The sequence below is a fragment of the Carya illinoinensis genome, chromosome 3 (assembly GCF_018687715.1).
Source record: "Carya illinoinensis cultivar Pawnee chromosome 3, C.illinoinensisPawnee_v1, whole genome shotgun sequence".
NCBI classification, from domain to species: Eukaryota; Viridiplantae; Streptophyta; class Magnoliopsida; order Fagales; family Juglandaceae; genus Carya; species Carya illinoinensis.
This window is the reverse complement of record NC_056754.1, coordinates 45,780,685-45,808,425: the sequence shown is the minus strand read 5'-3', so window position 1 is coordinate 45,808,425 and position 27,741 is coordinate 45,780,685. Positions and strand designations below refer to the sequence as shown.

At 38.9% G+C, this 27,741-nt stretch overlaps 2 protein-coding genes across 2 annotated transcripts; one reads left to right on the top strand and one right to left on the bottom strand.

Annotated features, from left to right (window-relative positions):
- Window positions 1-753: 753 nt before the first annotated feature.
- LOC122305699 lies at window positions 754-27,692 on the bottom strand. The gene is made up of 5 exons (XM_043118262.1): window positions 27,636-27,692; window positions 21,463-21,566; window positions 4,204-4,375; window positions 3,947-4,087; window positions 754-3,778 (listed from the first exon to the last, which is right to left on the bottom strand). The coding sequence occupies exon 5, from the start codon at window positions 2,269-2,271 to the stop codon at window positions 964-966; it is 1,308 nt and encodes a 435-aa protein (XP_042974196.1). The 5' UTR covers window positions 2,272-3,778; window positions 3,947-4,087; window positions 4,204-4,375; window positions 21,463-21,566; window positions 27,636-27,692; the 3' UTR covers window positions 754-963.
- LOC122304867 lies at window positions 8,627-12,211 on the top strand. The gene is made up of 5 exons (XM_043117130.1): window positions 8,627-10,045; window positions 10,169-11,157; window positions 11,284-11,371; window positions 11,465-11,897; window positions 12,006-12,211. Exons 1-5 carry the CDS (start codon window positions 8,627-8,629, stop codon window positions 12,209-12,211), a joined length of 3,135 nt encoding a protein of 1,044 aa, XP_042973064.1.
- Window positions 27,693-27,741: the final 49 nt, after the last annotated feature.

The window sequence follows — 27,741 nt, the reverse complement described above, 5'->3', positions numbered from 1 at the left end:
TCAGTTCTTACAGTTACTAAGAGTAGTAACAGGAAAAGAACACAAAAATTTCTAAGTCCTTAGAGAATTATTAAAGGTAATGTAATATTCAAGGGAGGCTCAAGCCACATCTTGGCTATATTTTAAAAAAACTAGTCAATAATATAATTGGAGTACTATTGAAACAATTATAATAAACAAGAAATTCTCTCTCTCGAATAATGTGGGATCTCATACACCATATATCCTGATCACTTATTAATTTCAAGAGAGAGGGGCCTTAAGCATTGTGGGGTTACTATGGACTATGGGTACCCCTTTTGACAAAATACACTTTCATTTCCCGGTTTGGATACAAAAGTCTTCACAACTCATCTCAATTCATTTTATCTAATCATTACAATTCATTCAAACCCCATCTCAACTCACTATCCTAACAATATTTCATTTAGGTTGCCCATATATATATGAAATAAACTCGACATCAATTGACATGGAGATGAGGCATAGCATATATACAGATCAAAGGCCAAGCATGGAACATTCTCAAGACATTACTACTCAAAATCAAGCCAGCTTCAAGTATGAGAGCAATTAACTAAAAGTCGAACAGAAATTATTATGGACAAATGTAAACAATCACACAAGATAAACAGGCCTGCAACCTTAGAATTTTCATCCCCCAACTCAACCAAAAGAAAACCATTTTATTGCATTTCGCCAATGTAGAAGAAAGAATTTTTGAAAAAAAATAAAATAAAATACATACAGTGCAACTGTCTTGATTCGTTTTGGACAAAGGAAAGTTTCATCTTACAAATCCTATAAACAAAATCATTTGAATATAAAATCAAAATGGCATTTACAAAAACAAGCATTGTAAGGGAATAACACCAATAATAGTCACTTAAAAACTTAGCTGTATTCTATTTTCAACTAACTAAATTTGTTAGCGACCCTGCCGGAGAGACTGGAAGTATGCAGCTAAGACATCGTAGTCTGGAAGCTTTGGGTGAACATGACTGGCCTTTTCCTTAGATGGAGTTCGGTCTGCACTTGAACTTGCAGACTTCGGAATCTCAGTGCTACCTGATGTTGGTATCTTTGGAAAAGAACCAGAAGTTTCCTTGTGGATGACTTTAGACTATCCCCATTCAAGGACATCTTAAATTCTAGCATTGGCTTAGAAGTTGCCTGCACTGTTGGCGGACACAGCTCAGAACTTCCCAAGTGATCTGAACTCTTGTTCTGAGACATGGACTTCGGTAGATCTTCCATGGCATAGGATATTCTTGAAGAGGATTTCCTTGCTGCTGCATGGTCAGGAGTCAATGATGCCTTGGAGCCATCTGTAGCCTTCGAATAAGAACTCCTACTGGTACTTGAAGCAGCAGATTTTGTACTTTGAGAAACAGTAATTGTGCAAGCATTACCACCGAAATCCTGTTTAGGATGATCTCCCTCAGAATCACTGGTATCTGCATTAAAATATCTAGTTGAGACCATTGAGCTTGAATGTTTATTTACTTTCCTGCCTACTTTTTTATTGTATGGCTCTTGATTGCTGCTAATATTCTGTTTTAAGGCATGCTCTGAATCCTCATCAGAATCAGAAGATGAGACCAGAGCACTTGAACCTGGTTCTTTACTGTGTTTTATAGCCACATTCTGATTGTGTGGCTCACGATTGTGAGCATTAGGACTAATTGAAGTCCGGACAGTTACAGAAGGAGAGGATTGCTCAATCATGGAAGAAGTATTGCCTGATAGTTTTCTGAATGATGATGCATTTCCTGATGGACTCGTAGGATAAGGTGGACGCCTGAAACCCTTATTGCGAAGGCCACCTGTCCACTTTGCAAGGTTCAACCCGTTACCACTATCTGAACTAGACCCTTTCAGAAGTTCGTCATACCAAGTATCTGGTAACTCTGGCACGTGCTCCTTTTCCTCAGTTCTCAAATCTGATCCAGAATTCTCAAGTTTTGGAGATGGCAGGTCACTAGAACCGAACTTTCTATCGGAGACGCTGCGATATTCTTTTCCTTGGTTTGTTTCAAGGCTTACTTCCATGTGATCTGAATCAATTGAATAGGGTATCAATGATGGTTTTCTCTTATACGCTAAATTCTCTCTCTCTGTAGATGATACTGTTAACCCCCGACTTGTAATCTTGTACGACTCTTGAATTTCTGGAATAAACATTCTGTTCACAAGGATATGCACCACCCTTCTTACTCCCAAGAAACTTGGATTTCTCCAGATCCTCTCCACCACCCGAACTTTCGCCATCTGAATCGTCACAAGTCATATGCGACAAGTCATGTGGTTGTGCAGGAGCCATAGAACTTTCAGAAAATAGAAGAGAAGAATGTTGCTCGCTGAAAGAATGTGATTGGATGGGACTTTCCAAATAACTCAACAATGTCTTTCCTGGTGCTCAAAGCATTTCTCTTTCCTAGAGATTTTCAGATGATTCTCTACCTGGAGAAGAAAAATGCAAACTAGATTCTTGTCCCTTGAACACTTCGTCTACATCGAATTCATAGTCATCAGTATCTGAACAATATTCATCAAAAACTATAGAATCCTTGTCATAAGAAGTCTCCTTACAATCGCTGTGGATGCTTCCTTGATCAATAACAAAAGGTTCCCAACCAGCATCGTGCCCTAGTTTCTGGTGGTTCAAATTCAAGATATCATTCCTGATGATCAATGAAAGTGCTTGAATGAGAATGAGAGGAATCTCTGCTGGATTGTCTTCTGATCCCTACGTCTCCACTATAATCAATGTTCTCATATTCCATACTATCATTCATTTTACTAACAAATTCTGCCTCACTGTCGTTGGATTGTCTCTTCGTACTCTCCCCACCTATAGAATCACTATTCTCTAGATCAGATGAATTCCTTTGAGGAAATCTATCTGTCTTTTGGGAAACCACTAACCAATGGACCATTATCAATGGAAGCTGTAGTTGACATCAAGGAAGCTGAACGGGTAGATTTATCAGTGTTCTTATGATTAATCCTGTAAGAATTTTCAGTTTCTCCTCCCAGGATATCTTGCTTAGTGCGATCAATTTGATCAACATGCATCCAAGAATTTCTTCCCGTAAAGGCATTATTAACCGGACGTTTAGCAAGATCTTCACCTTGCAATTGGGATCTGGCATATTTTTGCGACTCTCTACCACTTGGCGCATAAGCAGAGTACTCAGGTGATTCCATAGAATATTGCCTAGTGACTTTTTCACGGCTTGAAAGCTCTGCAGCCGCTCTGGCAGCCATGCTTGCAAGCTCTGCAGATGCAGCAGCTGCCTGTGCAGCAGCTGTAGTGTCCTTAAATTCCATATTCCAATTCTTCCCACCCAGAGAAAAAGCACTGCCATCCCCAGAATACGAACGCGTGGACTCTCCTTCTTCACTTGCATTTCCTATATGACAGAGAAGGCTATAAGCACACTTTGAGAGGAAGTAGATACAAAAAATTGCCTCTATATGAGAGCTCAAAGGAGTAGCCATTTTTCATCTTTAAACGAATACTTCACATACCAGTAGTTCCCACATCAGAATAAATTGTACCTAAAGTTGTCGCTCTTTTGGCACCGCCATCTGCAGAATTAACATTTTGGGAGGGAGGTGAATAGCTTGCATGGTGTTCATAGAAATTTCCAGATACATCATGTTTAGGAGGAACATGAACATTTGGAGGTCCCTTGTCATCACGACTGGGAGAAGCTTGGACACGAGGCTCCAAAAATATTTTACTGGCCTTCTCAAAAGTGTTTGGTCCATTCTGATCAAATATTTGAAAATGGAATGAACAAAAAACCCCTTTAAAACAATGAAATACAAATATATAAAAGAAAAAAAAAAACATTATTGCTTCCGAACTTTAATATTAGCTAGGCTCTACGACAATGTCACATCAAGTAATGTAAGGACTATTTCAAATGAATCTTACCAGCAAATCTTCAGGATGCCTTGTATCTTGCTCTTCTAATGAGTTAGGATCCCACTTAACGTTATGTTCCTGAGCAATGCCTCTCAAAATTTTGATCTTTGTCTGGCCATCAGGTGCTTTGGCAGATGATTTTTCAACCAACTGAATAGGACAAAGTTACCAAAAAGCAGTAACACTAAACCATAGTCCGTTTGCAGATTGTATGTTACTCTCTGTAATTTTGAATCATCCAAAAAACACGCAGTCTGAAAAATTACCATTCGGCTTACACTACACTCTGGTCGTAATTCAATAGCAGCAGAAACAAATTCTTTCCCATATTTAGCTGTAAAATGTTTTCGGACATCCATGAGCTCAGGAATGTCTCCACATTTTGGAGAAGCAAATATTACACTTGAAATTGCTTCCTTCATATCAATGGGACATTTTCTGGAAAAAGACTAGAAAATATCAATACAATACAAGCTCTCAAAATGCAAGAACTAGGAATTTAGGAAGTTCAACCAACAAAGACCACATTATTTTATTAAATTATCATCCTAACCACGGGAAATAGAAACCTTTAAAGACCATAACCCTTCACAGCTAAGATCATAATGTTGGAAATTTACTTCCTTTAATAGCTTTGTGAGTCAACCGTCAACCTAATTTAAAGATGTAATACTCAATCTAAGAGTAGAGGACCTACAAGACCATAATTCATGTCTCAGTCAGTGGGACTGAAGCTAAATAGTACTAGTACATATATATCTAGATATACACACACAAACTTTAGAGCCACATGATTAAACATGACTTTAAACAACATCAGGCATTTGCCAACTGCCCAAAAATCTCCAATATGAAAACTCTCAACAGATTCTATCACTACAAGAAAAAGCGTTTTTTCACACGATTTTATTTTCCGTGACTAACGCTTGTGGGAAATACTAGATAATGGGACAAATCCCTTCCGTTGCAATAGGTTTTGACGTTTATCACCAAAAAACGTGCGACGGATGAAAAGTCATGGCCTTTAACCTATTAAAGCGAGGAGATAGTGTTCGTGTTAATAAGTTTGCCGTTGTTACCTCTAGTCTATTTTAATTTTTGCCGATAACAATATAAACTAAACACACCAGAAATCGATGCCTTCAACCTGCGCCCGAGAGAACCCTAACGCCCAAATCGTGCCCTTCAACACCGGATAATCTGGGGGATAATCCGGCCGAAATTTCTCTTTTCACGGCCTCGGAGAGAATCACTACCACCAGTTGAGGACACAAACGGGCAAGAGAATCACACCGGCTTTGTTTTTGCTGCAATTTCTGGAATAAATCTCTATCTCTCTCTTAAATCTGCGCCCAAGAGATCCCTAGCCCAAATTGACCCGTTCAACACCGCATAATCTCACCAAATACGCCGGTGGTGGTTTCTCGTTTCGCCGCCCCGTGGAACCTCACTGTAGGATGGTTGCCGCAACTCACGGCTACGCTATTGATTGTTGAATATTCTACGGAAAAAGGTTAATCTCTCTCTTAAGAACATTTGCCTATTGTTAATTTCTCTTCTCAAATTTCCCTCTCTCTCTCTCTCTCCCCTGGTAATTCTCTCGCCTATAGGAAGAGATTTCTATGCTTGTGTATCTCTGGTTCTTGAGGCCTAGTACGATTTTTGTGCACTTTTCGTATTGTGAAATCTCACTTGCAGCTTCTTTAATTGAATTGGATTGGTGGTTTTGTGGCATCACGCAGGACAAGTAGTTTTTATGTGATCGATTGTTTATCCCTTTAGGCTATTTGGTATGTGAATCAGGCTTATGAATGTTTTACACTTGGAATTACATGATTATATATCTCAGGACAGGGAGATTTGCCCTGTTAGTGCTAGAAATCATCAGATTTCTTGAGTTTTTGTGCTCATAGCCGTTCATGGGTGATAGATGATAGCCACACTCCCATATAAAAACTAAGATATAGATGATAGCAACCCCAAATTATCAAGTATTTTATTGATAGGATATGGCAAATGATTGAGCATGTTTGGATGTTTCCAAATAAATAGGTTAAATGCTACAATTATTTGCCATAAACCAGGATGTTGACCTTGTAGTACTTATTAACCTTGATGCATGGAAAGAGCAGTACTGAAGTTGCTTTTTCAGTTGGTACCCAATCCAATGTCAAAATCACTGGTGTCAAGGTTAATAAATTATCAATGAAATTTAGTTTTGTGATATAGACCTCTCTCTGCTTTAACAGTCTTGTCTTAATCATATAATGGACTGATTCTGGACATTAGATTAAATTAATAATGTATCCCCATATATAAATCGATCGGCGTGTGACACTCACAGGTTGACTACCATCAGTGTTCCATTATCCCTCTTGCATTTTGTAAATTCTAATTATTCCTTTTTCCCATGATAATGAGCTTATCAACTTACCTATTTTCCAAATCTGAAAAGAACAGGGTTTCAATCTTGTTTATACCTATGTACAGATGGGTTCAAACCTTTACATACATGTGCACAATTGGCTTTTTTATGGGTTGCAACTGACCGTACTACAAAATCCTCGTACCTCATGCTTATGGCACAGGTTTTGTATATAGTTGGTAGAATCTTACTGTTTATTATAACTACAAGCCTAAAAGAATTACCACATATTCTGTAGTATAAAGTCATTTTGAATTGCCAGACCAATGGTGCAACATGTGAAATCTTTGTATTTACTTAGATGCAATTATCGAAAATTGTATCCAATACATCAACAACTCTCCATACACCTTATAATCATCTGCAGCCTCAAGTGACATTCTGCAGACCTGATCCCAGCCCTTGATCATCACCCCTTACCACCTACTTGTTACCTGGAATGTGATACCAAACATGTTGTCATCATCATAGCATGATGGTTATGAATATCCATCATTAATATCAGCCCTGAATGTAACAATCCCTTCCTGAAAAAGGACATTCCTATTACCCTTTTGGTTTAGCCCGATACAAATATAATCTACCTTATATACTTATGCAATTGGGATTTCATGATTGAGCCGATTCTTCTTTGATTTTTATTTTTCCGTCAGTTAATAAAAATCAATATAATTAAAGTTATGCTATTTACCTATCAATAACAGTATCACTTGGTTGAAATGTGAAGAAAGCACATTTGTATGTATCATTGGAAATGCTTGCAGCTACATACGCACATTCACCACTCATAATTTATTTATGAGTCAAGTATCCTTAATTTACTACTTGTGATACAATTGGTCTGTTTGTCTTTCTTATATCTACCATTCACATAATATATTTAAAATTTTGCTAATAGAGATTCCAAAACTTCACTTCCTACTGTTATTTGTGCCACACATTCTTCAGTGTTTTGAATAAATGTTTATTCAAATGCTTGTCCTTCCCATTCAGTCTTCTGTTTATTGCTGAGTCTATCTGAAATGAACATGCTTATTACATCTTCAGGTATGGCTAGGGAAATGAGGGGGATGATGCCTTCCATTGGTAGATTGTACTAACCACCTCTCTATTTTGCTTATATAAAAAAAACCTGGTTATCTTTTTAAATAATCAGATTTCTGGTGGTTTTATTAATCAGAATACCAGTTATGTGTAAGTTTCCCAAAAATGGCTCTCAGAATTTTGGGTCTCTATATACTCACATTATATCATACTAATTATGGGGTTTCTTCAAAGCCATCTTCAGAATTTTGTTGATAGATACATGTTTTCAATTAAAATGTTAATACCTCCCTATTCATCACTACACATTGGATTAGACAAAACAATAATGTCTTGTAATGTTATTATTTTCCCTTAATATAGTTTTTTATTAATTTTTTCCATTTGAACAATTACACTAACCATTTTTAATTCGAAGTTTGTATTTGATACATAGATGACATGTTGGTACAATAAACTGATCATTGTATATGAAATCTATTTAAATCAAATACCTGCTCTCCCTTACAACAACAATTGATTACCACTACACTCTAATTGGGATTATTCTTACATAAGTTTAACAATACAAGTCATACCTTACGGAAGTTCTGTTCCCCATGCAAGTCCGTCATAACACCATCAATACATCTATGTATACAAAAAAGCCAGTAAAATCATTTTTTGCAAACCCAATAGCTTAGAGGGCCAATTCTTGGAACTGAGTGGAAGCAATAGTGTGCTCACCATCTTTTTATACCAGAAATTAATGTGTATGTCAGTTCATATGTTTCCTCAAACTCTCGCAATTAAATGTTTTTGTATGGTAGACATTCTGTGTGCTACCTTCAAATGTAAAATGGAAAAAAACATTTAAAAAGCCCAGAAGTAAGCACGTTAGCTACCTTAACACCATAGAACTTCCTAGCTAATGTGATCACACAATTTTAAAAAACTGTCCAACTTAGACGGTGAATAAATGACCATAGAAGCAAACCTATATTCATTAGCTTGAGTTTACCTGAACCAATTCTCTTAGGTAAAGTCAATTGGACCTCATCAACTAAACTATATGAGGCTTTCATGTGATCTAAATAGTCAGCATCTAACTTTTGCCACTCTTTCTGAGATGACAGAGTTTTCCCTCCCCCAAACCATTATAATCGTTCCTACTTTCAATAGTCTACCAAGAATTCTTTCATATCCTTCTGAACTTGTACAATTTCTTGTGTCGTTACCAGATGGATAGGGCTTGGATGCATATTGAAGATAGGATGCGTTCCAACGAATATGCTGAGGGCGTAAAAAAATTCATAGATATGGCAAAGGCCCATGCACCGAGGAGAGACTGCATTAGGTGTCCATGTAGGCGATGCCGAAATCGATCTTTCCATCCTATCTCTATGGTTGAAGATCATTTGTTCATTGTCGGGATAGATACATCTTATACAGAATGGATATTCCATGGCGAGGAGAAAACTGTGCAATACACCACATTGTCGGATGAAGAGGGTATTGATGACTATTCCTACAATGACTACATTGATGATGTCGATGAGATGTTAGATGACATCCGTGTTGGATCCTTCATGGACAATTCCTCTAGTCCAGAAGGAATTGCAGACCGAGTTCCCCAAGGACACACCGCTCATACTCCAATACCCCCTAACTTCGATGAGTTGCTAGATGATGCCAAAATGCCACTCTATCCAAATTGTTCTAAGTTCTCAAAGCTATCATTCATAGTCAAGTTGCTTCATATAAAGACTGTTGGTGGTTGGACTGTGAAGTCGTTTGACATGGTTATCAAGTTGATGCAAGCTGCATTTCCTCAAGCACATTTCCCTGCCTCATATAACGAGGCTCGCCAATTACAACGTGGTTTGGGCTTTAGTTACAAAAAGATACATGTATGTCCAAATGATTGTGCCTTATTTTGGAAAGAGAATGCTAAGAAGGATGAGTGCCCTAAATGTAATGCATCTAGGTGGGCCTCAAGCACATCTACCCAACATAGGTTACCCAAAAAAGTCCTCCGATATTTCCCTTTGAAGCCGCGGTTGCAACGATTGTTTGTGTCAAAGAAGACTGCCCAAGTCATGAGGTGGCATAAAACAGAGCGTGTTGATGATACCACCCACATGAGACATCCGGCAGATTTACAGGTCTGGAAAGACTTTGAGAGGAAGCATGCCTCATTTGCTGAAGATCCTCGTAATGTCAGACTTGGTTTAGCGAGTGATGGGTTCAACCCATTCAATAACATGAGCAAGCCGTATAGTATTTGGCCGGTGCTACTTGTGCCTTACAACTTGCCTCCTTGGTTATGCATGAAAGATCCGTACTTGATGATGTCTTTGTTAATCCCTGGACTAAAGGCACCGAGAAATGATATTGACGTGTTCATGCATCCACTAATAGATGAGTTGATAGAATTATGGGAAGAGGGAGTTCGTACATATGATGCATACAAACGAGAATTCTTTGTATTGAGGGCGGCATTGCTCTGGACTATTAATGACTTCCCTACATATGCTAATCTCTCCGGCTGGAGCACAAAGGGTAAGATGGCCTGCCTTACTTGTAATGCTGAAACAGATTCATTGTGGTTGGTTCATGGACGAAAACACTGTTATATGGGCCATCGTCGTTGGTTGGAGGTAGATCATAGTTGGAGACAGAAAAAAAAATGCTTTTAATGGTAAGGAGGAAACCGTCTCCAACCTAAATTGATCATAGGACATGCTTTATTGGAACAATTAAATGAGGTCTCAGATGTGCAGTTTGGTAAATCTACTTCAAAGAAGAGGAAACGTTTGCCCAATGAACTTAATTGGACAAAAAGAAGTATCTTTTTTGAGCTTCCATACTGGTTAGACTTGGGATTAAGACATAACTGGGACGTCATGCACATTGAGAAAAACATTTGTGATAATGTGTTGGGAACTTTGATGGATATTGATGGCAAAAGTAAGGACACTGCCAATGCGCGTAGGGATTTGGAACATCTTGGACTAAGGAAAGAGTTACATCTACAACATGATGGTGATCATACTTCTATGCAGTGTGCATGTTACGTGTTAAATGCAACTGAGCGAAGGAGTCTTTGTGCTCGGTTGGCAGACGTCAAATTCCCTGATGGTTTTGCCTCAAATATTGCTCTGTGTGTCAACGTTAGTGATGGGAAAATAATGGGAATGAAGAGCCATGATTGTCATATCTTCATGCAATACTTGTTGTCGGTTGTAATTAGTGGGTTCCTACCTGCTAATGTGCGTCGAGCCCTAATAGAGTTGTGCTTGTTTTTCAAAGAATTATGTTCTCAAACACTAGATAAAACAATGTTGAAACGGCTTCAAAAAAATATCCCCATCATTCTCTGCAAACTGGAAATGATATTCCCACATGCATTTTTCGATATCGTGGTGCACCTTGCTATTCATCTACCAGACGAAGCATTGCTAGCAGGACCTGTTCAGTATAGGTGGATGTACCCCTTTGAGAGGTATATGGGTAAGTTCAAGAGGTACGTTCGCAATAGAGCCCGTCCAGAAGGATCCATTGCTGAAGCATATGTTCACGTAGAGTGCTTGACATTTTGCTCTATGTACCTTAATGATATTGAGACTAGACATAACCGAGAGGAAAGGAACATTGATGTTGGTTTATGCTCCCAACAGCCAAGTTTATCTGTTTTCCCCCAAAAGGTTCGCCCATTAGGTGGGGCAAAAATATCTGTATTACCTGATACCGTGTTGTCCAAGGCTGAGTGGTATGTGCTTAATAATTGCCCGGAGATTGAGCACTATATAGAGCAAGTGCACCCTCGTGATGTTATTAACTTGGAATTGTCTTTTATTGTAAGTTTATAACTTAATGTCGATCCTGGTTTTTGTAGTGACCATTATAACAAGATGAAGGAAGAGGGCTTGAGTAACTTCGAGCATAGGCACCAAAGTCAATTCCTATCATGGTTCAGAGCACACGTAAGATTTCCCTTATTTAAATATAAGGAATACCCTTTAATGGAAAAGGACCAGCTACATGATTCTGAAGTCATTTGTCTAATTTCAATGTAGATTGCGGAGTTGCATGCAATGACTCCTCCCGAGGTGACAGATGACATATATGCATTAGCATGTGGACCAGATCCACTAGTCGCATCGTACCATGGCTGTATCATGAATGGAATTCGGTTTCACACGAAGAACCTCGAAACGCGTCGACTCACCCAAAACAGTGGGGTTATTGTTTATGGCAACCATCAAGGTAACCCTGTTGACTACTACGGCCAGTTGACGGAGGTCATAGAATTACGCTACATGGGTTGGCGTAAGTGCTTCTTGTTCAAATGTGATTGGTGGGACATTGGCGACAAGAGAAGAGGGATACAAGTTGGGGATCATTTCACAAGTGTCAATACTTCGAGGCAATGGTATAAAGATGAGCCTTTCGCCCTAGCCTCCCAAGCATTGCAAGTGTTTTACATTAAGGACCCAACTTTGGGGGGAAGTTGGCATGCAGTACACAAGATATCAACTAGGAATGTTTACAATATTGGGCATAAATCATCATAATTCCATGATGATGATGATGATGATTCCTCCACTGTTGACGCAGAAGACGATAGTGACACTGATGTTAGGAACTATGGTCCTGTTGATGAAAATGATGGATTTCTCAATCCATTGACCCGGGTCGGGGAAGAGCAATTACCAGTTGATCCATCAACCAAATCTAGATCACAATTATCCTCAGGAAGTGATGATGAGGACACTGATAATGATGACGTGCAAAACAATGATTTTTTTGGATGGAGAACATAGATGACGGGGATAATGATGGTACTAAATATGACACTTGATTTCCAGTTATAAACAGCATGCACTTGTGGAAAGAATTATATTCTATATAATTCTTGTGAATGTGGTTGGTCACTTAACATCTAATTGCTTTCATTAAGTTAGCAAGAGTTCAGAGAGTTTAACTCGACCAGACATGTATTTCAGTTGATTAAAGCAGTACCTTATCACATATTCAACTTTCTTATTATGTTAAATATTAAGTATTTCCATAAAAACCAAACATGTATATATTAACTTAGGATGAATTATATTGTGGCCTGACTTGGTGTAAATGATTATCCTTGCAGACAATGCGTGAGGTTACCTACTTGTGTCCTTCCATCTCCACACTTCAACAATGCATGTGTCAAGGGAGAAGACAAATGATAATGTGGTTCAGCATGTGAGGTCATTTTGTTATTCAGTTGGTTTACAATATGCATTTAAGGCTGACTTTTGTGATATATTAAATGCTCATGTTACACTGATTTGCATATTATGTGGTGATGCATTTGGTTTGTTTTGGTTGATCTACCTGTTTATGACGTACCTGATATTGAACTATAAGGAATCTGTAGTCTAATTTTGGTACTTATGTAACAGTATATTTCATGTACTGAAAATTGTTTAGCTTTCTGCCCAGGATATTTAGTTGATATAAGGTTGTGGTCCATGTAGTGTGTAGTGGCAATGTGCATGAGCTTCGATTGGAAGATGTTATATCACCTAAAATGTCCCTATTAAAAGAAGGGATTTTACTTACTGGTATGGGTGTTACAGGTAAATTAATATACATGTATTTCAATTCTCCTTAATATAGCCCCACTTTGTCCCAGTAGTTAGCAATATTGGTAGAGGATATGTTGGGGTAGCTAAATGACATGAATCATACTCCCAAGCATTTAGTTAATGAATGTGATACAACGCAGAAGGGATTAGTTACATTAATCTCTAGCTGATGTAACTAGGCAAACACTTTAATTTACACCTTGGAATATGATTACCACGGTGTCATGAATGGCTTATGGGGGAGCAGCCAAATACAAATATGATAGAAAGCATATCAACACCCAACTAACAAGAAAGAGACTCCTATTAATCATCATCCTATATAGTTCACCATACACCAGCCACTCAATCAAACATATATAAAGGACCAGCAAATATCTTAACGGCATATTTGTTGTAAGTATGACATATTCAAACACTGCTTTGCAGAATGGAATATAATCCAAATGATTATAACTAAAAGTGCATGAAGCAAGGTATATATGGCACATTATATACCACCAACGCCAAAGCAGAGCATCAAACTTATTCAAGAATGGTTCAGCATAATTGTAAATGACGTACTGATTTATGGAATAAGGCTGAATTGGAACTGTGCAACAATTAATTTGGCAGAGTGATATAATTTTGTGAAGAGGCTAGTATGAATATTCTAAGCTGAACATTAGTAAAAGTGCATGAAAGGGAGGTTACTAAGTATGCATAAAACAATACAGGTACGATGAATGTATCACATTGGTTTGGCTTGTGATGCAAATAAGATATGAATAAATTACATCCACAAACAATATTGCAGTGGCAGTAAACTTTGTACAGAATGTTGGGCAAGAAAATTACTTGTTTTTAAGGACATAATATCCCAATAAATGTTGGAGGTAATGATCCAATCATCATTGCCATTGCAACATAAATGATAATGATGCCGAGGAGTTTTTAATAGGTGAACCTTCAGCTAGATTTGTTCAATATATTTCGGCAGATTATATAACAGCGTTATTAACTTAGGAATGGCCAACAAAACTTATATTGATAAGTTTTTAAAGAATTAAGAGGGAATATATTTATGCCCTAATGCATATGTTTCCACTGTATACAAGAGAATGGCCAAAGTAATCAATCCTTTAACATTGTATACACAGTGATCATGAACGTAATCAAACCGTATGCAAATAACAGGGCAAGACTATATAATCAATGGGGCATGCGTAAACAAGAACACAGGTAAGAGTTTAGAATGTTATTCGTGCTCTGGCCTGTATTAATAATGGGAAAATGGAAACTATTGTTACCATTATGCATATAGTGTCCAAAACAATAGGCCCAATTCATGTTAATTGGGTTCTACTATGGTACAAATGTGAAATGGACCATGCAAGAGTACATTCCCATAATGTCTGTACACGTGGGCCACAATTGGCATGCAAAAAAATTTAACATTTGAATGACAAATGTTGAGGGCTGGGATGCATATGGCATGCATTACCTACACGTATGTGGCCCATGTGTCCCCTACATACTAGCTAGGTTACAAATAAGATATTAATTACAAAGGTAAACTTTCTCCATTACACATTTGTACATGTTTGTTAACAGAAACATGTACAAATAGCCCAAGAGAAAATCCTGAAGCACATTAACATAAATTAGAAATAAATAAAACTATTACATAGTCTCAAACCAATTGATGAGTTGCTAGAGGCGGGAATTCAGCTTTCAAAAAAATTAACAAAACCCGCGCCACACTTTTTTGCTGAAGTGACAGCTGCCCAGTTACATCACAGCTTCGTGGGTACCAGAGGGTTGTCAAATAAAAACCTATTGAGAACTTTCAGTCTTGGCTGAAAAATGAAGCACCGAGAAGAGGGTAGTGTCTGAAAGCACAATCCCAAAAGCCATTGGTTTTGCACGAGATCAGATTTTCAGACCTGCAGAATTAACATTGTGTTCATTCAGTGTGACAAGAGGATTACCAGAACATACCCAAGAACAGGTACATAGTTACACTCAGCCCAGCCTTATTTTGTATGGATGATTCCTGATTTTCCTGTTTATAGCTATGTAAGTTTTCCTGTGTTAAAAGAAGGGATTTTTCTAAACATACATAGATCTGTGAGTCAGTCTGAATCTAAAAACATTTACACAAACTGGAAACTCTAATATGGTTTGACATAGCTAGATTGGAATAACTTTTCCTGCTGGGGTATCCATTTTAGAACAATGAACTTGAAAAAGACAGCAGCTTTCTTTTATCTACTGTAAAAATGTTGTTGATAGAAGGTATAGAGTAGGGTGGTAGAAACCGTGTTCAACAAAATCATGGCATTTCCCTTCCAATCTGGCCCTTAACTTAGGAATGACAGATCTACTTTGCCAAAAGGTTAGGACATCTTCAATAACAAATATGCATTGCAAGCATTCTAATAAAGGCAAAGAGTATAGCATTTGCTTAGCAGGATCTGTTGAAACTGATGATACAAAAGTGTTTATGAAGCTGAACTTTGTAAAACTTGACACCAATAATAAATATTTAGGGTTTTTCCTAAATATTGCAACCATATTTAGTCATACCTTATAAGATAATCTGTTTGGATCACTGTCCATATTGAACTATATGTTGATATTTTGCTGAAAAAATTTGTTAATATGCTATGGTAAAGTGTTTCAGCATTCCTATATTGAAGTGCAATAAATACATAGATTTATTTTCTGTTACATTATGCCCAGTCATTTAAATGTTATCGTATGTAATTGTTGGTCATTGCAAATAGAAATGTATAAAAGTACGAAAAAACTAAACTATAACAAGTTTGATAGTGGCGAAAACTGCACTAACCATGGGTTATGAGACAGCTTGCATTGATGAAATGATTTTGTAATTACAATCAATTAACATAATGGTTTGGATTGTAAAAAATTCACGTCGGGCACGACTACCCCGAGGGCCACCTCGGATAGCATGCAGCCCAACCGAAGAAGTTCCAGCAGTGCTGTGTCCAACACGGGGAGTAAGGGATAAGGAGGATCCCATAGTTGATGCTGCACCAAAAGTAGTGCAACCAGTGGCTGTAGAGGGCATCAACAACACTGTAGAACAGTCAGGAAATTGGGGGGGGGGGGGGAGACGTGACAGGTTTGGCATTTTGTAGCCTTAATTTATCAAGAAAGTCATGAGCCTGTTATTACTAGTTATAATGAATACTCAATGATGAATGTTAACCTGTAATAAATTAATAAGAGTTTTATTACAGGTCCACCCATAAAAAGCTTACGGAGGGGACAATCCCAAGGGCCATGTAGGACTTCATCAAGCCAAATTGAAAATGTTCCAGCAGTGTTGTCCCCCATAGTTGATGCCACACCAGATTTGGTAACACAAGTGGGTGTAAAGGAGGTAATGCAACCTGTAGACCAGTTTGGAAATGATGGGGGAGACATCAGAGGTTAGGCCCGTTTCTATAATATAGCAGAAAGATTGACATTCGAAGTTTATGCTATTTAATATTGCATGTCAAATATGCTTGTTGCTCAGTACATAATAATTCACCACTTTGATTACAGTTCCACCCCTAAAAAGTGGACGTCGGGGACGATTACCCCGAGGGCCCCCTCGGACAGCAGCAAGCCAAAATGCCTCTGTTTCAGATGTACTGCCTCCGAGAAGGGGCCTAAGGGATGAGGAGGATCCCATAGTTGATGCTGCACCAGAAGCAATAACAGAAGGTTGTGTAGAGGACACAAGGAATGTTGTACAACAAGACGGAAATGAGGGGGGAGACATCACAGGTTTGGCATTTTCAAGTCTTATATATGTAGAAAGAAAGACTTTGGGATTTAATTGAGCGTGCTTTGTATAATGCCAGATTCCTAACGCTTGCTGATAACTATATTGTAATAACACTTATATTACAGGTCCACCCATAAAAAAACGAGGCAGAGGGCTTGCAAAGGGTACAACATTTGAACAGCTACAGAAGTTGGGCAAGATCCCTGTAAATATAAAGGACGGGCATAGGGGTCCATCATGCGAACATGCCAATGTATTCAGTAGTCGAGTGAGTTGGATAGTGAAAGTACATGCAGATATGAAGAATGCTAGCTGGAGTGTGGTTCCCGACAAGCACAAGCATGAGCTTATCAATCGTGTTAGAGTAAGGGTTATCCAAAATGTGCAGTTTCACAAAGTTTGAGTTAATTTTCTGTTTAATGTATGTTTTTCAGAGTAGCGACAACCATGTGATATGATGTTGGTGCATGTGCAGGCAGATTTCATTTTGGATTGGACCAAGGAAAACCATCGCGAAGCTGTGGTAAACGCACTTGCTGACAAGTACAATGCATACCATTACGAACTACACAAGCACTACAAGAAATATGGATCACACGATGAGGCACTAGCTGGTCGAAAATCGTCGGTGGAGCCACATGTTTGGGAGTGGCTATGTTCAAGGTGGGCCAGCAGCTCATTCAAGGTACAACCTGAGTTGTATTAATGGGGGGGAAGTTGGGGATTTTGAGTATTTATAAACAATCTGCCTATAATACCTGATTGTCTAATAGATGTTTTTGTATAGCTTGAGTTGATTAATGTACTGTAAGCTGTGTCAGAGCTGAAATAATTTATTTATTGTGAATTATTTCAGGAACAGTCGAATAGAAACACTAATAATAGGAAAAAACAGAAGTTTAAGCATACGGGGGGAAGGAAATCCTTTGTCAGGATATTGGAAGAGAAAGTAAGACAAACTTTCATTAAAATAGGTTGTGTAATTTTGTAAATCCGTACTTGAGCTAAAATTAACATAATTTTGTTCATGAAGAGTGGGGAGGCACCGAATATGATAGCATTTTACAAAGAAACACATTGGTCAAGGGAGAAGGGTAAATGGATCAATGCAGCAGCTGAACATAATTATGTGAGTTAACTTATCCTGTGTTATTTTCAGTTAATTAATCCTTTGATTCCTCATACACTGAAATGCTTGAATAATTTTGTTTGTAGAAATTTAGAATCTTATGATAGAGCGGTTGAATGAGGCAAAATCAGAAGAAGATGGCGATGAAGCTGCAGCCGAGGTTTTCAAAGAGGTGTTAGGATTCAAATCAGGCTATGCACAAGGGCTAGGCCACTCAGTCATTCCAGATCCCAGCCCTTCGCTGAAAAAGAACAAGGCATTTATAAGTTTGGCCGAGGAGAATGAAAGGATCAAGAATAGTACAGACAATTACAAGACACAACTAGAGAGAATTTTGGGTGATATGGCTGCTCTTAGAAATGCTTTTTCTGAGCATGACAAACAACTGAATATGATATCATCACAGTTGGGGACAAGTAGGGAGTCTCAACAAGAGACTCAAGGAGATGCTTAGGCATCTCTCAGTTGGTTCTAACTTTTTTGGATCACAAAAGTTTTGGGAAAAACATTTTGTGTTTTGTGTTCCCCATAGGGAGATGGCAGTTTTACTAAGTATGCCAACTTTTTGGATGGGTTGTATGGGAAGGTTGGGGTGTTTTGGCATGAAAGGGTCGGGTTTTATAGCATTTTATCAGCATTTTTTTGTGTTTACTATATATATAACTATTAAATCTAGTTGGAAGTAGCTTTTACAGGTTTGGTGATACTCACGCAACTGTCCAATTTTTTTGAGAATGTGAGTCAGTCACTTTCATATCTGATCTTATTACCTACTGGTTTGTAGCGCAGTTTTGAAAAGCTAATTATCTGACTCAAGAAACATATCCGGGAATTGAACTTTGAATTGTTTTTTTTTTTGTTGCAGGGTTACAATGGTTGAGCATTAAGGTAGCTGCCTCCATTAGGGTTAAAAAACACTCCAGTTATGTGATGGAAGGCAACTGAAGGGTCACAGTTGAAATGGAAATGACCAAAAACGGAATTTATCAACATATTACTGGATATTAGCAAAATGGTTATGTGCTGGTAAATAGTTTCTTTCCGATAACTAGTGTTTATCGAATAAGCTTAATATCAAGATGTTGTTATACCTATCTCATCATGCATAATATAGGTTTGTTTATAATATGTGAATAGATCCATACTTGCCTGGGCTATTTGGGAGAATAAATAGCTGGATGCAAACAAAGGCACACTAATTTTATTGATCATAGCTGTCGCCAAGTGTACAAAAATATACACATGGCTGGCAATATAATTCCAAAAGATATTTTTCATAATTCTTCTATCATACATCTTCACATCTGGATTATAATAAGATGGCAATGTGCTGAAATGAATTATAATTAAAATTGATCATGAACTGGTGGTAATCTGGTTTTGTTAAAGTTAAAATGAGGATTGTGTAGAACCTAGGGAGTTTTGATAACTGAGGGTGAAAATACAGCATTCTCCTAGATTAGGCAATGGTAGATGATTGTAAGTTATATATTTAATAACTTAGAGATCAATCATTGGAGTTCTGTACCTTCAAGATTGTGGGACAGGCAAAGAAGAGGGAAAATCATACTGCAGGCACCATTTGTTGGAGAGTTGGGATACAATTGTTCAGTTGTTAATATACAAGAAAATGTCTGGTCAGGAGTCGAATCTAATGGTGTTAGACACAGCCAAGCCTGAAGGATTTTTGTTACTTAGGTAAGTTACCAGGGTGTTTATCTAATGAAATATTGTCAAATGAGAAGTATATAGGATATGAGGGAGAAAAAGGACAAGAATACATGTTTAGAATTATTGGTGAAATCTGAAAATGGATTGGTTGCTTGTTGGGTATTGTGATAGATACCAAAAGAATGAAGTTTTCAATGGGGTGGAGCTTATGGTCAGGAAAACTTGTATAATTGTAACATTGTGTCAAAATTAATTGTTGAGTATGGTATGTTCTGAGTTGGCCTTTACACAACATGCACATACATTGAGGGTTAGAGATTTGAATGTCTAGCATATATATGGCATCTACATTGTGGTGTACTTTAATGTATACCATGTTTACAGGAAGTGACATAACAGGATCATAGAAATGTGACATTTTCTATGGAAAAAATGTATTGGATGGAGTTGGTAATATAAACTCAGTTTTATTTTCCCTGAGTTGTTATGGAAAATTCATTCAATATTGTAGGTTACCAGTCTTTAACTTGATCAACTAAACTACCATATACATGCATGAGGTCCAAATATTGTAAATCCCAGGGTAGTATATATTATACTAAGATGTATATATATATATATATATACACCACAATAGCTATGGCTAGGTTGCATTCTTTGAGATTTGTTGAAGAAATGTGAATCTAAGATTATTGATAGCTAAGTCTAGTCTATTTGTACACATGTTTATTCAGGTTCTTCTCAAGTATCTGAAATGTGTGGACAAGAGGAAACAAGGTCATTTGTTCAGCTGGGAAGATCAGGTTCACAAGAATGTTGATGATGCTATTATGGAAGATTATGTTGAGCCAAGTTGTGTGAGGGGGAAAGTAAATATAATTGTAATATGGGTTCAAGTTTCTCTAGTATGGAATGTAGTATAACCATGCTGATCACGGCCCTCTTGTCCTTCCCATTTGGTAAACATTTTGTAATGTACTTCCAACATGTTGTAAATGGACAGTACTGGAATAGTAAGAATGTTTATTCATAACTTGAATTATGGGATTGTGTTATTTGTATATATCTGACTGTATTTTGTAGTATATGTGCCATAATCTCACCAAATTGAAGTTGAAGAAACAGGTTTTTACCTAAAGTAATGTACAAATTGTTGCGAAATGTTTTCAGGCTTTCAATTCCATTATCTACGGGACCTGGCCTCTTAGTGGCACATATAATGTTTACACTTTTACCCAGGGAACAACATTGGTGGAAAAAGAAAATCTTGTTTATTATAAATTAAAGCTATTTCCCACGAAGAACCTTCATGTAAATTAATTACTTCTCATGCGCAAAAATTTCTGGAAATATCTATAATATCCAAATTCCCGACGTACACATGCTCGTGGAGATTATATTTTTCTCCACGAGTATCGTGAGTGGCGAATTATGAAAATCTGAAAATATTAATTCATATTTTCCACTAGTTTTATTCATGGCCTTTACACATTTTCCACAGGCAAATTTTGGTAGGGAAAAAAACAAACGACATGTAGTACAGATGTGAGGTCCAAAAATTACCCACGGATAGTGTTCGTGGGTAATACTAATAACCACAAACTTCTCTCATGGGAAGTATCCAATTCCCATGAGCAATTAATAAATTGAATTGCCTTTTGCCACGAGTTCGTGAAGGCTCTTGTCACGGAATGCACTGTGAAGAAAAGTATCTATTTGCCACGAAGTAAAGTTTTCGTGGGATATAATATCTTTTTCGGCAACTTATATGCCACGAACTTTCCACGGGAGAACTTTGTGAAGACAACATTTTTCCCACGAAATGCATAGTTTTGCCCACAATTTCAACACATTTCATACTTTTACGAGTCAATGATTGATAGGCGTGACACAATAAGCTCGCAGTATATCTCAATGAGTTCATATGCAGATGTTGTCTTCTCCTCCCTGACAACATGCTCAACCTGAAATGCAGGAGATAAAGAAAAAATTAACCAAAAAATAAAAAAAATGCAACACTTCCTATCACCGCGAAAACCTTAACAAAAGAAGAACCAAACTAACGTAGATATACTGTACTGTTAACATCAGATATGATAAGTAAAGTGTAAAGATCTTGGTCCTGGTAGACTTACAACCAACCGAGTTGCAAAAACCAGGAACTTGTATAATTCATGTTCATGAGATATTTACTTCCATTGAAGTGCCTCATGGATATGGCGCACGAATACTATCACAAGAGTAAGCAAAGGAAAACGGTGCAGTTAAGGTCTAGTCTTTATATAGAGGAAAGCAAGCAAGTTAAGAGCTGGGAGCTCCCACTCAGATACAATTTTGGTCCTTAAAAATCGACCCAGCTTTGGTTTTCATCAGAAACATCTTCCAATCCAGTCCTTAAATAATTAAGGTGGCAGAAATCTCACCCTTTCGCCCACCAAATTGGGTGCAAATGGAAAACAAAGACATGAGGTGCCACGTTAACAACATACATGACGTGAAATGATCGTGTGATTGTGCATACCTAAACACCTACAAACGTTTAATGAAATAATTCATAGTTGTTGTGCCTCCGGCCTGTCCAAAAATCACACAAAATAATTTTAAAGTGGTTCAGCAAATTGCTTACGTCCACTGGAGCCTCTTTTATAGAATTTGTACGAGATTTAGAAAACACTCTACAAAATTCTATTACTCTCTCTCATGTCCCTCTTTCTCTCTTCACCCACTGCACTCTATCACTAGCAGAGCTCTCCTTTTATATGAGAGCAATGGGGGGACACACACCCACTGCTCTTGACCAGAAGAGCCTCTGGAGGTGAGTGGGTGGGTGGATGGTTGGTGAGAATGGGGTGGGTGGCTGCAAACCCAAACCCATTTCATACTTGGGGGGTTTATTCAACAATCACCCCCTCCACCCAAGTGTGCCATACCAGGATGCTTACAAACTGATTCATTCTTCAAATGAATGCACCACATTCTTTGACATGAGAGACTTCCGTTGTTGAATGCGCTCCAATGCACCCAAGGGTGCTCAGCAGCGTTTAATACTGATCAAGTCCAAACATGTTGAAACTTGATCCCTGTGACGACCTTCATCAACATATCTGCTGGATTATCTTCAGTGCCAATCTTCTGAAGTTTGATGTCATCTTCTTCTAATATTTCACGTACAAAGTGAAATCGGACATCTATATGTTTTGTTCGAGAGTGATATACTTGATTCTTGGCCAAATGAATTGCACTCTGACTATCACAGTAAATGGTAACCTCTTGCTGTTTAAAGCCCAAATCTGTTACCAATCCCTGTAACCAAATAGCTTCTTTCACGGCTTCTGTTACAGCCATGTATTCAGCCTCAGTTGATGATAGTGCAATTGTTGACTGCAAAGTTGATCGCCAACTAACTGGTCCTCCAGCCATAGTGAACACATAACCAGTTGTCGATCGACGTTTGTCAAGATCACCTGCATAGTCTGAGTCAACATATCCAGTTACTAGACTATCTTCACTCTTTTCGAACCTCAAACCAACATCTACGGTCCTCGCAATATACTGTAGAATCCACTTAGCCGCATGCCAATGAACCTTTCCAGGATTATGCATATAGCGACTAACTAAGCTAACGGCCTGGGAGATATCAGGTCGTGTACACACCATGGCATACATTAAGCTTCCAACAACACTTGCATATGGGACATTGCTCATATAGTCCCGCTCTTCATCGGTTTTAGGAGACTGCAATGCACTGAGTTTGAAATATGAGGCCATAGGAGTACTCACCGGCTTCGTCTTCGAGTCGATGTTGAATCGTTGCAATATTCTCTTCAGATACTGTTTCTGAGTAAGGTGAACTGTACCTTTCACCCTATCTCTGCTGATCTTCATCCCCAGTATTTTTCGTGCTTCTCCCAGATCTTTCATTTCAAACTCATTACTTAACTGAGTTTTTAAGCGATCTATCTTCCCCTTGCTTTTACATGCAATTAACATATCATCTACATATAAAAGCAAATAAATGAAAGATCCATTTGCAAGTTTTTTGAAATATACACAATGATCGTATTGGCAACGAGTGTATTTCAGATCCAACATAAAGCGGTCGAAACGCTTGTACCATTGCTGAGGTGACTGCTTCAAGCCATAGAGAGACTTCTTCAGACTGCATACCCAATTCTCTTTGCCAGCTTCTTTGAATCCTTCTGGTTGAGATAGATAAATCTCCTCTTCTAGATCACCATGTAAGAAAGCTGTCTTTACATCAAGCTGTGCTAACTCAAGATCATATTGTACAACCAAAGCTAACAATATCCGAATGGATGAATGCTTTACAACAGGAGAGAATACTTCACTGTAGTCAATTCCCTCTGTCTGAGCGTAGCCCTTGGCTACCAACCTAGCTTTGTATCACACTCCATTTTTAGCAGCTTGATCATCTTTCTAATTGAAGATCCACTTACAACCAATTGTCTCCTTTCCTTTTGGAAGCGGCACAAGCTCCCAAGTCTGGTTCTGGTGAAGAGACTGCATCTCTTCATTCATCGCCTTTGTCCATTCAACTTGTTCACTGGACTGTACGGCTTCTCTGTAAGTGGTTGGGATCTCACCCCCTTCAGCTGGTAATGCATATGTCACATAGTCTGCATAACGTGTCGGTACACGTTTCTCTCATCTCGGTCTGTTGGTCGCTATTCACTCGGGTTGACTTGGAGGTACTGTGACTGGATTATCAACCTCATCTTGTCCATGCTTTCCCAACTTCTTTGAAATAAACTTCACACTCTGTGAATCATCTGATGTTTCGCCATCACTACTGCCTTCACTGGAATCTTTATGCTTATGTGACTTAAGCATCTCAGATGCGTTGAATGTAACATCTCTACTAATGATTACCTTTTTGGACTCTACACACCAGAGTCTATACCCTTTTACTCCGATACTAAAGCCCAAGAATTTTACTTTCTTGGCTCTAGGATCAAGCTTACTTTCTTTAGCATGATAGTAATCAGGACATCCGAAAATGTGTAAAAAGTCATAATCAGTAGCATGTTTACCTCTCCACATTTCAATGGGTGTCTTCCCATTATTGGCAGCTGCTGGTAGTCGGTTGATGAGGTGGCAGGCGTAGGTCACAGCTTCAGCCCAAAATTGTTTACTGAATCCAGCATTCAGCAACATACATCGCACTTTCTCTAATAAAGTACGATTCATTCGTTCTGCCACACCGTTCTGCTGCGGTGTACCTCGTACCGTGAAGTGTCTGACAATTCCCTCTCTCTGACATACTTCCATGGAGGGGTCTGAAGTGTACTCACCTCCATTATCAGATCTGAGCCGCTTGATCTTCCTGCCGGTCTGAGTCTCAACCATTTTCTTCCAATTAAGGAAGATTTTTAGCACTTCATCTTTATTCTTCATCGTATACACCCACACACGATGAGAATAATCATCAACAATAGTTACAAACCAATGTTTACCTCCCAAAGATGCATTTTGGGTAGGTTCCCAAACATCAGAATGCACATAGTCAAGAATTCCCTATGTATTGTGTACTGCGGTTCCAAACTTGATCCGCCTCTGCTTCCCCAATACACAGTGCTCACAGAAAGACAGTTTACCTGTCTTGGCACCTTTGAGTAAGCCTTGCTTCACCAGTGTTTGCAAAGTTTTTTCTCCTGCGTGTCCCATACGCATATGCCAAAGACTGGTGGTGTCGGCATCAGTCTCATCTAGCTTCTCACAGCCTGTGGAAGCTCTTCCATCAACAGTACTTCCCTGCAAGAAGTACAAGTTTCATTGCCTTAAACCCTTCATTGCCACCTGAACTCCCATTAGTACTTTGAGAGTTCCGTCTTCAATGGCAATTCTGAATCCCTTTGAATCCAGAGATCCCAGTGAGATGAGATTCTTCCACAAGTCCGGAACGTACTGAACTTCTGTTAGAGTCTTGACACTGTCATCATGCAGCTTTAACCGAATGCTACCTATTCCTTGAGTCTTACAGGCAGTATCATTGCCCATAAGTACTGCTCCACCATCAATTTTTATGAAGTCAGTAAACCAGTCCCAACTGGGACACATATGATAGGTTCATCCGGAATCCATAATCCATTCATTGGAACGACAAATGGATGATGAACTTGCCAAGGCAAAATCTGACTCGTCATCTCTGTCCATGACATTGGCTGTGGTGGGTTGATTCTGCTGTTGTCCCTTCCAGTTGGGACAATCCTTCCTCCAGTGTCCTTTGTTGTGACAAAAGGAACACTCGTCTCTGGCGAGTTTTCTGCCGACTGATGAACCACGTGATGTGGCCCGGGTTTTCGAATGAAAACCTTTCCTCCTTCCAGGATACCTTGACTGTGGTCTCCCCCTTGCTGTTAGCGCTTCACTTGATGTATCTTAGTGTACCTGTTTTATCTTTTCTCCGGTACTCATTGCTAATTAAAAAGCTAGATACATCTTCAAAACTAATATTTTCATTCACATACAATAGAGTAGTAATTAAATGCTCATATGTATCAGGCAAGGAATTCAACAGTAGTAAAGCCTTATCTTTATCTTCGATTTTAACATCCAAGTTTAACAAATCAGCAAGAATTTGATTATAATTATTCAGATGTTCAGACATTGAAATACCTTCACGAAATTGGAATCTGAAGAGCTTCTTCTTCAAGTGCAAACGGCTCTCAATGCTCTTCTTCATGAACTTATCCTCCAATTTCTGCCAAAGTACCCTAGCATTTGTCTCTTTCATGATAAAATACTTTTGTTCTTTGGTAAGGCATAATCGGATTGTATTACAAGCTTGAGTATTAAGCTTCTTTCAATCCTGATCAGTCATATTATCTGGCTTTCCTCCCAACGCAATATCCAACTCTTGTTGGATCAACATGTCCATGACTTCACACTGCCACATGCCGAAGTTGCTTGTTCTATCGAACTTCTCAACTTCAAACTTGGCATTTGACACAGTGGACCGACGTCCCGAGCTACTGGCATATTCAGAACTCATGTCTCTTCCAGATCCTTCCATTTGAATTTTTAAAAAATTTAGACTCAAAATTTCAAAACTCTAACCGTACGGATGAGTCCGGAACGATCCAAATAGTAGGAAAGCACTATTTGATTGCTGAAATCGGACTCCGAATGGCTTAGATCAAGCCGAAAATAGATCTGAAAAATGGACGGTTGTGATCTGTCTGGCGCGTGGGATGCACCCGCTGCACAGTGCGAGTGGGCGAGAGTTGGCGCGTGGTTTACACGCGCTTCAGCATTGTGTGCGCGTGGGGAGCGCGTGAGGCGCGTGCCTTTCACGCGCTGAACCTCTGTAGGGCGAGTGGGGGAGCGTGAGGCGCGTGTCCGTCACGCGTCTTCAACCTCTGGAGCGCGTGAGGGCGCGTGGGCGCGTGTGACTCAGTTGTCTTCAACCTCTGATGCGCTTGGGGGCGCGTGGATGACAGCAGGTGCACGCGCTGACCTTTTAGGGGCGCGTGGATGACAGCAGGTGCACGCGCTGACCTTTTAGGGGCGCGTGTGGGCTCCTCCGACCTCCATTTTCGATTCCGTTTGCGGTAACGGATTCGTCTCGACTCGAGGAACACCTTGGAGTTGTCAAAAATTGATTTTGAGCAACTTGAATTTTTGGACAGCTCAAACCAGAACTCTGATACCAATTGTTGTGCCTCCGGCCTGTCCAAAAATCACACAAAACAATTTTGAAGTGGTTCAGCAAATTGCTTACGTTCACTGGAGCCTCTTTTATAGAATTTGTACGAGATTTACAAAACACTCTACAAAATTCTATTACTCTCTCTCACGTCCCTCTTTCTCTCTTCACCCACTGCACTCTATCACTAGCAGAGCTCTCCTTTTATAGGAGAGCAATGGGGGGACACACACCCACTCCTCTTGACCAGAAGAGCCTCTGGAGGTGAGTAGGTGGATGGATGGTTGGTGAGAATGGGGTGGGTGGCTGCAAACCCAAACCTATTTCATACTTGGGGGTTTTATTCAACAATAGTGTCATAGCATACCCGAATTCTGGCAGTCCGGTCCTGCCCTAGCTCGAGCAATTTAGCTACTTCCCTCTTATTCTTCAACAGCTTTATGCGCGACACCGAAAGCTTCAACGTAGTTTTG

Excerpts from the sequence above, each read along its gene's own strand:
- LOC122304867 (XM_043117130.1), top strand. The coding sequence starts at position 8,627 with ATGGATAGGGCTTGGATGCATATTGAAGATAGGATGCGTTCCAACGAA. Across the intron at positions 11,158-11,283 it reads GTGTTGTCCAAGGCTGAGTG|TGACCATTATAACAAGATGA; the intron begins GTATGTGCTTAA and ends TGGTTTTTGTAG. Across the intron at positions 11,898-12,005 it reads GGACCCAACTTTGGGGGGAA|AAGACGATAGTGACACTGAT; the intron begins GTTGGCATGCAG and ends CTGTTGACGCAG.
- LOC122305699 (XM_043118262.1), bottom strand. The coding sequence starts at position 2,271 with ATGGCGAAAGTTCGGGTGGTGGAGAGGATCTGGAGAAATCCAAGTTTC.